At 35.1% G+C, this 14661-nt stretch overlaps 2 protein-coding genes across 2 annotated transcripts; both read right to left on the reverse strand.

The window, feature by feature from the left end:
- Positions 1–1117: 1117 nt before the first annotated feature.
- LOC122893371 (olfactory receptor 4F21-like) lies at positions 1118–2053 on the reverse strand. Its single transcript, XM_044230330.1, has one exon. The coding sequence runs from the start codon at positions 2051–2053 to the stop codon at positions 1118–1120; it is 936 nt and encodes a 311-aa protein (XP_044086265.1).
- A 10310-nt stretch (positions 2054–12363) lies between these two features.
- On the reverse strand, positions 12364–13302 carry LOC122893931 (olfactory receptor 4F4-like). The gene has a single exon (XM_044231252.1). The coding sequence runs from the start codon at positions 13300–13302 to the stop codon at positions 12364–12366; it is 939 nt and encodes a 312-aa protein (XP_044087187.1).
- Between the last annotated feature and the right edge of the window lie 1359 nt (positions 13303–14661).

A 14661-nucleotide genomic window follows, 5' to 3' on the forward strand; every position in this document is an offset into this window, starting at 1 on the left:
CTGGCTAGTTGCTAGAACTTAGTAGAGACCAAACACTTGAAGTTAGCATATAACATCAAATCTGTAAGTATGAACTGAATGAAAATCCACAATGACTTTTAAAATAGTGATTCTCAACCCAGGATTATCTTATCCAGCTACTGCTTTAAAAATCTATAGCAGGATAGGGGCAACTGGGTGGCTCAGTCATTAGGTGTCTCCCTTCGGCTCAGGTCATGATCCCAGGGTCCTGGGATTGAGACTTACATCGGACTAAACCTGCTTCTCCCTCTCCCACTCCTGCTTGTGCTTCCTTTTTCACTGCGTCTCTCTTTCTGTCAAATAAACAAATAAATAAAGGTGGAATATACATTGGCATTTATTGTTTCCAAACAAGGAGATGCTTCTTAACTGCCAACATCCAAAATTCTACCTACCAGCTTCCTTTAACACACAGTATTCTCTGTGGGAAAGCTGAGACATATTAAAGTGTTAATGCACTCTATGAAAATGAAAACAAACAAACAAACAAACCTCCAGCTTCCTTTACCTTCAGTTAGGATAATTCTAAACCACAGTTTATAGAGTCTCCTAGTGGGCCATGATAGGCTTAAATCTCAGTTACATTTATCAACATAAGCATCTTTCATGTCTTAGTCTCAATTCCCACATCCTTACTGATGTTTCCAAAAATCAGCTTTCAAATAAACTACTGGCGATCAATTTTTGTCTTTGGATCTTCTGAGGGAGTACAACCTGAGTAACTAGACAGAGTTACTAGTCCTTCATATATTTGATATAATGATGCCTGACACTCTCCAAAGCAAGTTTGCAGTTTATTTGCAAACCTATAGGAAGTAGAAGAGGAGTAATTATATACTTTTATTATCACATTATCATAATTTCAGTTATAAATGTTATTTAGTAGATAGTGATGCTGTCTACTACAACCATCCATATTGTAGTAGATTCACACTTTCCATGGTAGCAAAGGTAATGAGTATCTACAGGAGTAGATATCTATTCAATGAGGTAGATGTTATATCTAGATCTGGGTGTGTTAAGTTTCAGAAACCTAAGTGAAAATATTCTATAGGCTAATGGATATATATTTTTAGAGCTCCAAAACCAGATTTATTCAGCAAAATTTGACATAATATCCGTGTTTGCTCAATCTTTTTATGGCTACCTTGATGTCTTTGTTCCGTAATGTATAGATGGCAGGATTCAAGACAGGGGTAATAGCAAAGTCAACAATGAACAGGTATTTGTCAATTGATGATGTGGGGAAAGGCCAGACATAGAGAAACATGCATGGAGTGAAAAAAAGAACCACCACAGTGATGTGAGCTGACAGAGTGACAAATGCTTTGGATAAGTCTCCTGAAGAACGTTTCCAGACAGTGACCAAAATGAAGATGTAGGAAAGAATTAGCAAGAAGAAGGTGCCCATAGTCATGAAACCACTGTTGGCAGCAATAATAAATTCAAACCTGTCTCCATCCGTGCATGCAAGTTTTATGATTCTGGGAAAGTCACAGTAAAAGCTGTCTACTTCATTAGGACCACAAAAGGGCAAGTTTATAATGAAAGCAAACTGAGACATAGCATGGATCAACCCAGTTACCCAGCCAGCAATTACAAATGAAACACATATTTTAGGATTCATGATGTTCAGGTAGTGAAGAGGCTTACAGATTGCTGTGTACCTGTCAAATGCCATGGCTATGAGTAGCACCATCTCCACTCCTCCCATGATGTGGATAAAACATATCTGTGTCATGCAGCTTTGGAAAGAAATAATCTTGTATTCATTTAAAAGGTCCTTAATCATCTTTGGGACTGTGGTAGAGGAAAGCCCTACATCAATGAGTGACAGGTTGGCCAGGAAGAAGTACATAGGAGAATGTAGGTGAGAATCAAAAATTATCAAAAAGAAAATGAAGAGATTTCCCAGGATGATCCCTAAATAAATCAAGGAAAAAATCAACATGAGAAAAACTTTAGTTTCCCAAGAACTAGAGAGTCCCAGCAACATAAACTGAGAAACCACAGAATCATTTAAACCTTCCATTGACTTGGGCAGACAAGCTGATTTCAGATCACCTGAGGATAGAAAATGAAAAAGAGTGAGAATCAATAATACAAATGTAGGTTCTCTGTAGTGCCTGGGTGACTCAGTCAAAGTGTCTGACTCTTGATTTCAGGTTAGGTCATGATGTCAGGGTTGTAAGATCAAGCCCCACATCAGACTCCATGCTCAGTGTAGAGCCCCTCTGCCCCTCTCCCTTCCCTCTTTAGAAAACAAAACAGAAATCAAATGCAGTTTTCCTACTTATGCTGGTAGTTTGTTGTATGGTTCATATTCTAGAGTTAGAAATCATTTAATTGATAAGAAAAAATACAAAGAAAATAGAATTACTATAACGATCAGGGAGTGATCATATAAAAATAGAAAAAAATTTGAGTACTTTAGATAGAGATTAATTGGGGGTATTTCCCTTCTTAGTCCATTATCAGGCATTTTTTTTTTCTTTTACTGATTTCAAGACATTTTCCCTGACCACTTAATTGGGTATTCTCACAACCGAATAATCTCTAACATTTCTGTAACTTTCACATTAATGCTCACATACTAACTTGCATATTTTTGTCAGCTGGATATTTTATTTCACTGGTCAAATAGACAGTTTTAGGCTGAAACTGTTTAATAAATTTCACCTTGCTTTACCTCATCTGTGGGTTTTGTTTTGTTTTTTGGTACAATTTATCATGCATGTCTGATATTCAGATTGAAATTATTCATAATGCTTTATTCAAGACACACTGTTATGATAGATGCATAGATCTCTATATCAAAGAAAATACTGAAGAGAATAAATACCTGTTAGTAAGAAAATGTTTATTAAGCAAAGATAATATCAATAGATAACACACATTTATTCCTTCTTGCAAGCCACTGTGCTAAGCACATTATCTGCACTAAGCACATTTTAATTTTATAAAATTCCATAAGATAGTAACTGTTTTATTAGATTCATTGTATCAGAGGAGAAATTGAATTCCAAAGGGATCAATTGTTGGAGCCAGAATTTGTATCTACAGGTATAGGACATCAGAATTCCTGATCTTAAACATGGCACTATGATCTTCAAGGACAGCCCCTTCATATATATCCTGGGTTTTATAAAAGACCCATCAATTAATTTTCTTCCTCTTTAAATTTTCCTTGACTTACAACAGGCATAAAATTACTATTATTACCTATTATTAGCATAATGAACTTTCTTTTTAAAAAATTAAATCTCTGTATCTTGTGTTCCATTCCAGTTTTTTCTCTCTCCAATTCTTCATTGGTAAGCTGGTCCACACTTTTTGTTCATTCATAAGCTAAAAATGGTGTCCACAGATTTCTTGTTTGTTAGAAAGAAGCTTTAGATTCCAGATACCTCATGTAATAATCACTTTTCATTCATTATTTACCTTGATCTTTCTGCAGGTTTTTATAGTTTATCATGCCATTGTTTCTGTAACCCCTTCTGCCTTTGGCTTCCCGTCTTCTTTAAAGCCATTCCCCTTCCCACTTCTTGCCAGTAGAAATTCTGTTTGTTCAGGTAGTGAGCTGAAATTAGGAGGGAGTAACCCTTGAAAGTATATTATATGTATATTATATGATTTTTCTAACCTAGTTACTATAATTATATTTTTCTTGGTCCTGGATTGGTGTAAGATGGGTCACACGGCCCATGACTGTTCAGTGAATTGTAAATCAATGTTGTCTGTGAAGGGTTTTCTTCCCCAAATAAAATGACATATCTTCATGTGCAGATGGATTTTCCTGGTCCATTTTTCCTGCATTTGATGCTAATGTTATGTCTAAAGGTGAAGAAACCATAAAATTCTAAAGCTCAAGTAATAGTGAAAAGTTCAAAAGTTATCTGGACCCCAAGCTGCATGTAGAATCACTTAACCAAAGCCACAAATGATCTCCCCCCCTCTTGCTTCTTAGTACCTACATGTTCATTTCTCTATCTGTAGATTTATCACTGGACTTGAGAGCAATATATTTAAAGCTGTATGCAATTCACACAAATTCAAGTCTGGCCTCCACCTTCAAGTTAACATGTCAAACTGAACTCACTGTATTCCACTCCAATGTTTTAATAAATATTACCATTTTCCCAGATGCCCAATGTAAACATCTGTATGGGACTTTTGTTTGTATTACCCTTTCCACCTCTAGTTGCATGACTTTTACTGTCAAATATTTCTTAATTTCTCTCCTCTTCATTTCTCATGTCATATTATTCTGCTTCTAGCCCATATATTTTCCCATCTTGACAATTGAAAAGTGTACTCAATGATCTTTCATCTCCATTCTTCCCCAAGTCCAGTCCATTCTGTAGTTTGATTTGAGATATTATCTATCAAAAGTCAAAAAGAATCATGTGGCTTTCCTACTTAAAGCCTCTAGTTTGTCTGTTAAGAGAAAATTCTTGAAATCCCACAGCATATCTCCTACCACTTTGAAAAGAGAGGAGTAATATTTGGTTTCAGAAGATATTTCCATGAAAATTATAGGGAATGAATGCCCTAAACAGTAACTGGATAAGTTTCAAAATTGATTCCTGATAAAAAAAAAACCCTGAGTAAATTAGGAAAGATTACTATTTTTAACATGATTCTAATAGAATTTTTAAACTAATAGTTAAAATCTGATTACAGATGAAATATCAAAATCAGTAATATAAAGAAGGAAGCCTACAGCACTGTTTCAATCATATTACATAGTCAGAATGATTAAATCAAATAATACCAAAGGGAAGGTAGCAAAATAAATTTATTCATAAATCTACCTCAGAAACTTGAGACAAATGTTAAGAAATATTAAATTTAATAGATCATTTTAATAAATGTAGTGTCAATAATAACTTGTTAACTATAAGAGAAACTTCATTTATAAGTGAACCAAATGTTCAGTGTATGCATTCCGCTGAAAAATCATAAATTTTTCTGAAATATTTGAAACCTTATATGATATAGGAAATGAAACTATCCAAATGGAGGGAAGAAAACACCAAGTAATAAAAATATCAATTCTCACTGACCAATCGGTGCAGTGAAAATCTTTCAGAATATTAAAAAGTGACTCAAATGTCCATTTTAAAGCTCAGAAAATTTTGCAAAAGAAGTGAAATGGAGGGTGGTTCAGTGGATTAAAGCCTCTGCCTTTGGCTCAGATCATGATCCCAGGGTCCTGGGATCAAGCCCCGCATCCGGCTCTCTGCTTAGCGGGGAGTCTGCTTCTCCCCTGCACACCAGCCTCCCTGCCTACTTGTGATCTCTGTCAAATAAATAAATAAATAAATTGAAAAAAGAAATAAAATGGAAATTAGAAAAGGAATGAGAATGCTTATTATGAAATATATTAGAGTATGTCCTAAATCTATATGAATTAAACTGATTAATTTGACTAAAGTTGAACAGATAAACATAACAAAACACAGTTAAGACTGTGATACAAATAGAGAATTTAGTATATGATAAAAAGGCATCACAATTATGTAGGTATTGAAGAGCTATTCAATCTAATACAACACTCTTTGTTAACTACACTGGAATTAAAATAAAAATAAATTCAGAATATTTGATAGTTGTTAAACATGTACCTCAACATTGGGAACATGAAATTTTAAGTATCTTATCTTACATTTTATAACAGGTTTAAAGTAAATTCTGGGTAATTAGAAGGTTTAAATGTACAAGTAAAATTATATAATTTTAATAAAATATGTGAATTAATTTTAAAACTTGAGATCAAAGAGATTTACTCCAAATTCAGAAAGTAGGTTCAATTTTTAATTTTCTCCTCAACAGAATGAACAAGCCTATTGCTGCTTTAGAATTGGGAAAGAAGTGCTTCTCATTCTCAGCTGAAGGGAAATGTAAAGTGGTACAGTCATTCTAGAAGTTAACTGAGTATAAAAATTAAAAAAAAAAAAGGCAGGGGGGAGTCTCTTAGTGGCTTAATCTATTAAGCATCTGCAGTTACCTCAGGTCATGATCCCAGGGTCCTGGGATTGAGCCCCACATCAGGTTCATTGTTGATCAGAGAGCCTACTTCTTCCCTGCCTGTATCTCCCCGCTTGTACTTGTGCTCTGTCTCTCTCTCACCTACTCTCAAAAACTAAAAATAAATAAATAACTCAGTAATCCTATTGGAATGATTTTTAAAGGAAATAGACAAATGAACACAATGTATTTGTAACATCATATTATTATGAGCATTTTGAATAATGTGAACTAATTGGAAACACATTGTTTAAGAATAACAGTGATTAAATAAGTGGATACCTTCATATAAAGGAGGTTTAAAAATGAATATTAAATCTACTATAAGTAGTGTGAGGTTATCAATAAGTCAGGAAACATTTGCAGAGTAATGGCATTTTTCATGGTAAATGTGTTGGACTCACCCCAATTTTCTACATATGGTGGGATTTTAAATAATATTATATTTGTTTCCTTATCACCAACTTGATTTGCTATATTTTTAGAGGTAACATTTTTTTTTAACTTGAAAACAAATTTTTCAAAATAAATTGAGTTGATGGAAATATTTATATAAGAGCCAGTTCCAATACATAGTAAAACACAGTGTTTAAGGTCACAGACCAAAAGGCTAAACTGTTTGCATCTCGCAGATCCCCCATTTAGCTCTGTGTGTTCCATGTGAGATACTCAGTTGCCAGATGTCACTGTCTTCTATAGTTGTTTTGAGGACTAAATGAGTTGCAACAAGAAAACATCGGACAGTAACTGAACATACATTAAGTGCAAAATAAGTGTTATCTGTTATGATAATTTTGATGATTTTTCAGGAAGCAGACCTAGAGTTTTCAGACTGGTAACAGTGGTTGAATAAATTTGGCAGACAGAAAGCTAGCATGCTTATTTCATGTTGTTTCAGTAGGAATAGAAGAGCAAAGACACAGACATTCCTTTTTATTTTTATGATCCTAATATTCAGAGAAAAAGGAGATGGAAGACCCAATATATTTCACATTCTATTTTCAAAATTTACTAGAGCTTTGAAGAATATGTTTTGTTCATCTATGATATAGTTTTAACTCTGAGGATAAAATCAGAAGTATATCAAACAATGACTGAAAAATCATTCAAATAAAGTGAGTTAACAAAAGAAAAGGGTGACTAGAAGAGAAGTAAATTGTGGGGCATATAAAAAAAGAGATAATTATGGAACCTGATGCTAGAGAATTAAAAGGTGGGATTTCTACCTACCTGCAAAGGTTCTGGTTTTCAACCCTCAGTAGCTTCAAGGGGTTGAGAAACACAGAGACATTCACTCCCTTTTAGATTCAGCTTTATTAATTGAGACATAAAGTTATAAATAGTTGTTACCATTAGGAATGAAACCAAGTACAGGACTGGGTATTAATAACTAATATCTATTCCATTATTGGCTGTCTATAGACATTAGGAATTTTATGAACATTTACTTATTTTTCCCAAGGGTCAAGTTACATGAGCTGCAGAACAGAGTAACAAAGAAATTGAAGAGTCCCTGTGATGAGTAGTAATTATGTGGTTTTGACAGTATTTTTACAAAATTTGAGATTAGAGATGTTATACATTACAGATATTTTATAAATTATAGAATTGTTGAAAGTTATCATCACCATGAATCACTGATTATATATGTTTGGCATCAATATCATGCAACAGAATAAATACTACTACATACTCTTAATTGCTAATTCCCCTTAAAGTTTTGAGAAATAATACGTAAGCATTTGAAAAATATGAAGGCGTAACGGGTGGGGTAAAATAAGCTCAAATATGTCACTTGGAGTTTTAATATCTAAAATTATTCTATATAGAGTTCTAGAGACAAAGAAATTTTTGTTTAATGAAAAAAAAAGTTTGTTCATGGGTTAAATCTACCTAAATATGTTTTTCAGTCTTCACAAACCACTGAATAAGCAAACAAGAGTATCCTGCCTAGGGTTTCACTGCAGGATTGCTTGGATTTCCATCAGTACAGCTTTGTGAAGAAATGATTTTCTGTTTAAAGGGAAACCCATTCAAAGCTATTCAATTAAGGTGAATCTATTTTCTGGAGGGATTCGCTCCAGAAAACCAGTCCTTTTTAGCTAAAGTGGCAAAACGTTTTATGGCAAGTATACTGGCTAAGTCCTTGTACATAGAAAAATGGTGAATGACAAAATGAGAATATAATAATCAGAGAATAATAAGAATACAGTCTAAAAAATAAGAATACAGTCTAGTTTATGAAGTGTGAATTTTGTAGATGAGGCATGATCAAGATGAGGTAACGTTGCAGAAACAACTTGCGAAAGCCTGAGGATCTTTTTTCTGCAAAGTTGAATCCATTAATATTCATTGTTTCAGGCAGGCCTGATAAAAGAGTGGGAAGGCAATAGGTTCAGCATTAAAGAATTAAGGATACATTCTCTAGTGACTACTTGTTCTCATCTCAGCAGTATAAACTACAAGGAAACGTGAGGCAATGTGACTATGCAATGGCATGATGTATTATCTGTACTGACTTGACTAAAGTCTGAAGAAGTTACCCATTTTGTGGCCAATTGTTTAGAAATATGAATATTCTGTTCACATATTATTAATAAAAAAAAAAAAACTTACCTTACCAGTTTAACTTTTATTGCTTATTTCATAGTATTGACTTTACCAGGACAATAATTTACCTTATAGTACATTCTGTCAACATAGCATTGTAATGGGGGTGGTGTAGGTGATTTGATGTCTGAGGAAAACTTGTTTGCTGCTTGACTAGGCAATTTTGGGTAGTAACCCTTAAAGTCTGATATTCCTCTTAGTATTTTGATCATAGAAATTTCAGTGTTCAAAACCAAGTGTTAGTGTCAGTTCTGTTACTCTGTGAAGCAGTGACCATGACGGAATTCTATGATATTTCTTGGCAGCAATGTCTGTGAAGGGGAATAAGAACAGTAGTGGTAGGGAAAGACTTCCTACAAAATGCCATATGGCTCTTGTGAAAAAAAAAAAAAAAAAAAGAGGGGAAAGGAGGGAGATAGGGTGGAGTAGTCTCAGGCTCAGTGTACCTCTGAGAAAGCTTCAATAAGGTTGATGGGGGAGGCTCCAAGGCAAAGATTGCCCATTATAATAATTCCACATGGGGCAGGAATGTCCTGGCTCTGGTATGCCCACTGTTGTCAGTCATTGGCTAGGAGAAGCCTGGGCAGACTGTGGCCTCTGTGAATGCTACAGTGGAATCTGACATGCAACAGCTAGAAGCTGTCAGTTAAGTTCTTTCCATGAGCCCAATTTTGTATTGAAAGGAGATGTGAGTGGTGTACTCCTGTGGCTTAGTATGGTGTTAGAAAGTCCCTCCTTATTATATAGCAGATTTCACATTTGAAACCTTTGCTTGATTTTTTTCACTCTTCTGGTACTTTTGGTTTTGTTTCAAAAAAGCTCATTTTTCTTTACTAATACCTATTTGCTTCTAAAATGCTATTACATCTGCCTTTATATTATTCTTTACTCTTTAGAAATTCCTACGCTCATGAAGTTTACTGTCTATCTAGGAAAACAAATGAAACAGGCAATATTGTATATTAAATGCTCTTGTAAGTAGGTAGATGGTTCTGGGTTGAGGAATCTATAGAAAGGGTATATAATTTTAAATAAAAATATTGTCTAGTAACAGTAAATTTATTTTCTGTCTTTTTTTCTGTTTGTATACCTCTTAATCCCTAATATATCACAAATATCCTCATTCACATTTCTATCCTTTTATGCATTTTATTTAGTGCTCTTGCCTGAATTAACTGGTTGGGACTTCCAAAAAATACCAAATATTAGTGTTAAAAAGAAGCATGTCTTTCTCATGTCCAGTTTTAGGCAATTTGTGCTGGAGATGTTATTTGCTCAAGTAATTTTCATTATAATTCCTTTCCTAAGTTTTATCATGAATGTGTATTAGATTTTTTTCAAATGCTGTTTCTGTACCCAGATATTTGTATGTATGCTTCCCCCCCCTTTTTAACCTGGTGATTGACTTACAATCAACCTTGCACTTTATTAATTAATTAAATTAATTTGGCATAATATTTTATTCTTATTTTATATTGTTCCAGTTTCTTTGCTATAGTTTGGGAATTTTGCATGTATGTTCATGAGAATGAATGGCCTATAACTTTTTCTTTTTATGTCCTTATCTGATTTCATGTCAGATTTATGTTGGCTTTATAAACAAATTTGGACAAAGTGTTAACATTGGTCTGAAACCCTTTCTTCCTAATCTATGGATATCTTGGAGCAAAAAATATAGAAGGAATGATGGAAATGACTTGGTCAATCTCCTTGCAAGCATGGTAATTGGACCACTTGATAGTATTTATTATTTTAAAAAAATTAAAGAAAATGGGGAGTCTTCACATATGGAGTCCTTTTAGCAGGCTACACTTGACCTATCTTGGTTGCTAATGGTAGATTAGCCTGCAATTTATGGATTTATTGGTAGAACCAACTGAAAAATGTCAGTTAGCTAACCAGTTATCAGAGTAAACATTGAAGATGTTTCCTGACCTAAATAAACTCCTTTTCTGTAAATTATGCTCTCCGTGCATTATCAGAGCTGAGTCTTCATTGTTATATCTGGATAGGTGCTTCCTACAATATTGTGAGCAAACTTGGAGATTCAGATTAGTGGTCTTAGAAGTCTCCATTCTTGACATGTGTATTCTGTTTCCTTTGAATTACCACTAAATTTTGATACTGGATAATATTTTTGATTATCCGACTTTGTTATCTCAGCCCAAAACAAGGTGTTTCTACTTTTTCTCTTCTCAAGAGAAGTTTATGTAAAAAAACACTTCTTTTTATTTCTTATATGTTTTGCAGTATTCACCAGGGAAGCCATTTAGGCCTGTGTTTCTCCTTGTGGGAAGCTTATCAGTCAGGAATCAGTCATTAAAGAGGATACACACATTATTTGAACAGAGTTTAATATAAAAATTAAGCAGGTGTCAAGTTGTTAACTAGCTATCTGAAAGCGTATAAAGATAGCTCTCTATTGTCATGGAGGCAACAAGTGTAGGAAGCAGCTACTACTTCTAAGGGTGAGGGAACAAAGATAAGAAATTAGAATTATGGAAATTTTGTTATTTAGAAAAGGGATCCTGTGGGGCTAAAAATCCCTTTTTGGATGTAGTGTGTCTTGCCTTTTGCTTTTTCTCTGAACTCCGAGGAGAGGCATGATAGGCCTGGGACCCAGAGTTTTTAAAGATAGAATACCAGCATGCTGGCATTATCTATAAGAAGGTACAATAAGGCTAGTTCTGAAACTTCTGAAGAAACAGCAACCTGAACTCACTTCAAACCACAGAAAAGAAACTTCACTGTAGTAGCTGTGGTAATGTTCACACAGCACAGCAAGCAGAGGGGAAGCCTAAACTTTTCTCTGCCTTTGAACTTCCCTCTAGCATGCTCTATCATTGGAACATAAAATGCAGATGTAGACCATGCAAATATATTTGGTACCCTGTCTAGCTAAGTAAGAGTTAGTAAGTAAATCATGCAATTTTATTTTTTAAAAATATTTTATTTATTTATTTGACAGAGAAATCACAAGTAGGCAGAAAGGCAGGCAGAGAGAGAGGGGGAAGCAGGCTCCCTGCTGATCAGAGAGCCTGATGCGGGGCTCAATCCCAGGACCCTGAGATCATGACCTGAGCTGAAGGCAGAGGCTTAATCGTGTAATTTTAGAAATGAAAATAATGATAATTAGCTTTGTAATAATACATAAACTAGATAAAATGTTTTAGCATGGTGTTGGGAATGTTGGTAGTGTTAAATAATGGTAGTAACGACTATTTTTATAATTATCATTGTTATCATCTGATAATCTTGGAATAAATGCAAAGGCATATTTATGCAAATTATGATTATCAATTATTATTCTCTCCAAGTGGTAGGATTATAAATGTTGGATTCTTTCTTAAAGGCTTATTTATTTATTTATTTATTTGAGAGAAGAAGCAGGTGGAGGGGCAGGGGCAGAGAAAAATATCCTCAAACAGAATTCTAGCTGAGAATGGAGCCTGATGGGAGGCTTGATCCCATGACCCTGAGATTGTGACCTGAGTCAATACCAAGACTTAGACATTTAAGAAACTGAGTCACCCAGGCATACCCAGTGTTGGATTTTTTAACATATTTCTGTAATGGAATGAACACAAACCATACATCTGGCAATACTTCAAGCATTCAGATATGAATAAGTCCCATTTCCAGTTTAGTTTATAGGTCAAAACATGGACAAATTGGGATGCACTTTCTGATTATATGAGAAAACTAAAAATTATCCTGTGAATTCATATGCTGATTTATCAGTCTCTTTATGGCATTCCTAATGTCTTTATTTCTCAGTGTGTAAATGGCTGGATTCAGGAGAGGTGTGATTACTGTGTAAAACACAGCAAGAAACTTGTCCATCCAAGTGATGTTAAGTGGCCACAGATAGATGAAGATGCAGGGTCCAAAGAATAGCAACACCACTGTGATGTGGGAAGTACAGGTAGAGAGTGCTTTTGATGCTCCATCCTTGGAGTTTAGACGGACCTTTAGGAGGATATAGGTGTAGGACATCAGTAAGAGAATGAAGCAAGTTGTTGCCAAGATCCCGCTGTCAGCGTTTATCAGCATTCCTAGAGTATGTGTATCCATGCAGGCCAGTTTGATCACCAAAGGGATATCACAGAAAAAACTGTCCACTATTCTGGATCCACAGAAGGGCAGATCTAAAATCATGGCTAGTTGGCTCATGGCATGCACAAAGCCAATGGTCCATGATATCAAAACTAACCAGATGCACTTCCTTCTGTCCATGATGCTAGAGTAATGCAGTGGCTTGCAGATGGCCACATAACGATCATAGGCCATTGTCACCAGCAGCACCATCTCACCCCCTCCAAAAAAATGTACACAGAGGATCTGGGTCATGCAGCCACCAAAGGAGATGGTTTTATTATCCTTTAGGAAGTCTGTGGTCAGTTTAGGGGTAGTTACTGAGGAAAGGCAGAAGTCCACAAATGAGAGATTGGCTAAGAGGAAGTACATTGGGGAATGGAGATGAGGGTCAGTGATGAATAAGAGCACGACAAAGAGGTTGCCCACAACAGTCATCAGGTAGAGCATAGAAAAAGGCAGTAAGAGGAAGGTCTGGAGCTCCCTTGAATCACAAAGTCCACGAAAAATGAACTCAGACGCCATAGACTGGTTTGCTTCCTCCATTTTGTACATGGTGTTCTAATGGAGCCCAAAGAAAGAGATGAACTAAGAACTAAGAACTAAGAACTTCTAAAATGGAAAAAAGAATCTCATTAACACTCAGGTACCAAGAGCAGACACGTCCTATTCATGGGCAAAATTCAAATCTTACCATTGTACTAGCTGAAAATTAAAAATAAAATTTTCTCGAATTTACATGTAGACAAAGTCTTAAGTCAAGATGGGGAGCTAAATACGGAAAGGGAGTTCAAAAACCTTACCTATGTGAAATATAGTTGTTATGGGAATCAGAAATGGATATTCTGTCAATAGTTATGTATTACGGAAATAATTTCTCCAAGGCTTGAATCTATCTCTTCTATAGGAAGAATATATAGCTTTAAAATATATCAGAGTTTCTATCCACCACCACCCCCCAGGGCAATAATTCAATGCTAGCTTTCTGATACAAAACATGCTTCTCAGAAACAAATCTATTGCTAGGTGTATATGTATTAGGAAACTGAACTGTACCAAATTCTTTAATTCTGGGGAAAACCGTAGATCAAATGACTTGAGAAATGTTATTTGTGTTCTAAAAGAGACTCTGGATGCTGACTATGCATTTCTAAAATCCAGTATTTCCCTGTATTTGGAATCTCCCCATGAAAGGATATTTCCACAAACTCATGCATTCTTCGGCCTGAGTAACATCATTCATGAACGTATATTGACTGGTCTTGGTTCTCCTTGGTAACAGAGATTTCTTTTCTGAGATTATATTAAATGACAGATATATGCAAGCTAGTTTTACTCCTGACTGTACTTCACTGGAAAAAATACATATTCTAAGTTCATTTGTATGTAAACTGTTGACATGCTGTTTAAGTTGACCTATGTGGAAACACATATATTTACTATTCTTCATAACCTAGGAGCCCAAGTCCTTCTCTTATTCCATTTTTTCTTGTACCCTATTTTTTTTTTCAGGCTATAAAGTTCACATTATAGAGGTGACTAAATAGCTCTTTTTTTTAAATTTTAATTTTTTTAAATTTCTTTTCAGCGTAACAGAATTCATTGTTTTTGCACCACACCCAGTGCTCCAAGCAATATGTGCCCTCCCTAATACCCACCACCTGGCTCCCCCAACCTCCCACCCCCGACCCCTTCAAAAGCCTCAGATTGTTTTTCAGATGCCATAGTCTCTCATGGTTCACCTCCCCTTCCAATTTCCCTCGATTCCCTTCTCCTCTCCATCTCCCCATGTCCTCCATGTTATTTGTTATGCTCCACAAATAAGTGAAACCATATGATAATTGACTCTCTCTGTTTGACTTATTTCACTCAGCATAATCTCTTCCAGTCCCGTCCATGTTGCTA

Source organism: Neovison vison, chromosome 13 (assembly GCF_020171115.1).
Source record: "Neovison vison isolate M4711 chromosome 13, ASM_NN_V1, whole genome shotgun sequence".
In the NCBI taxonomy this organism is placed as follows: Eukaryota; Metazoa; Chordata; class Mammalia; order Carnivora; family Mustelidae; genus Neogale; species Neogale vison.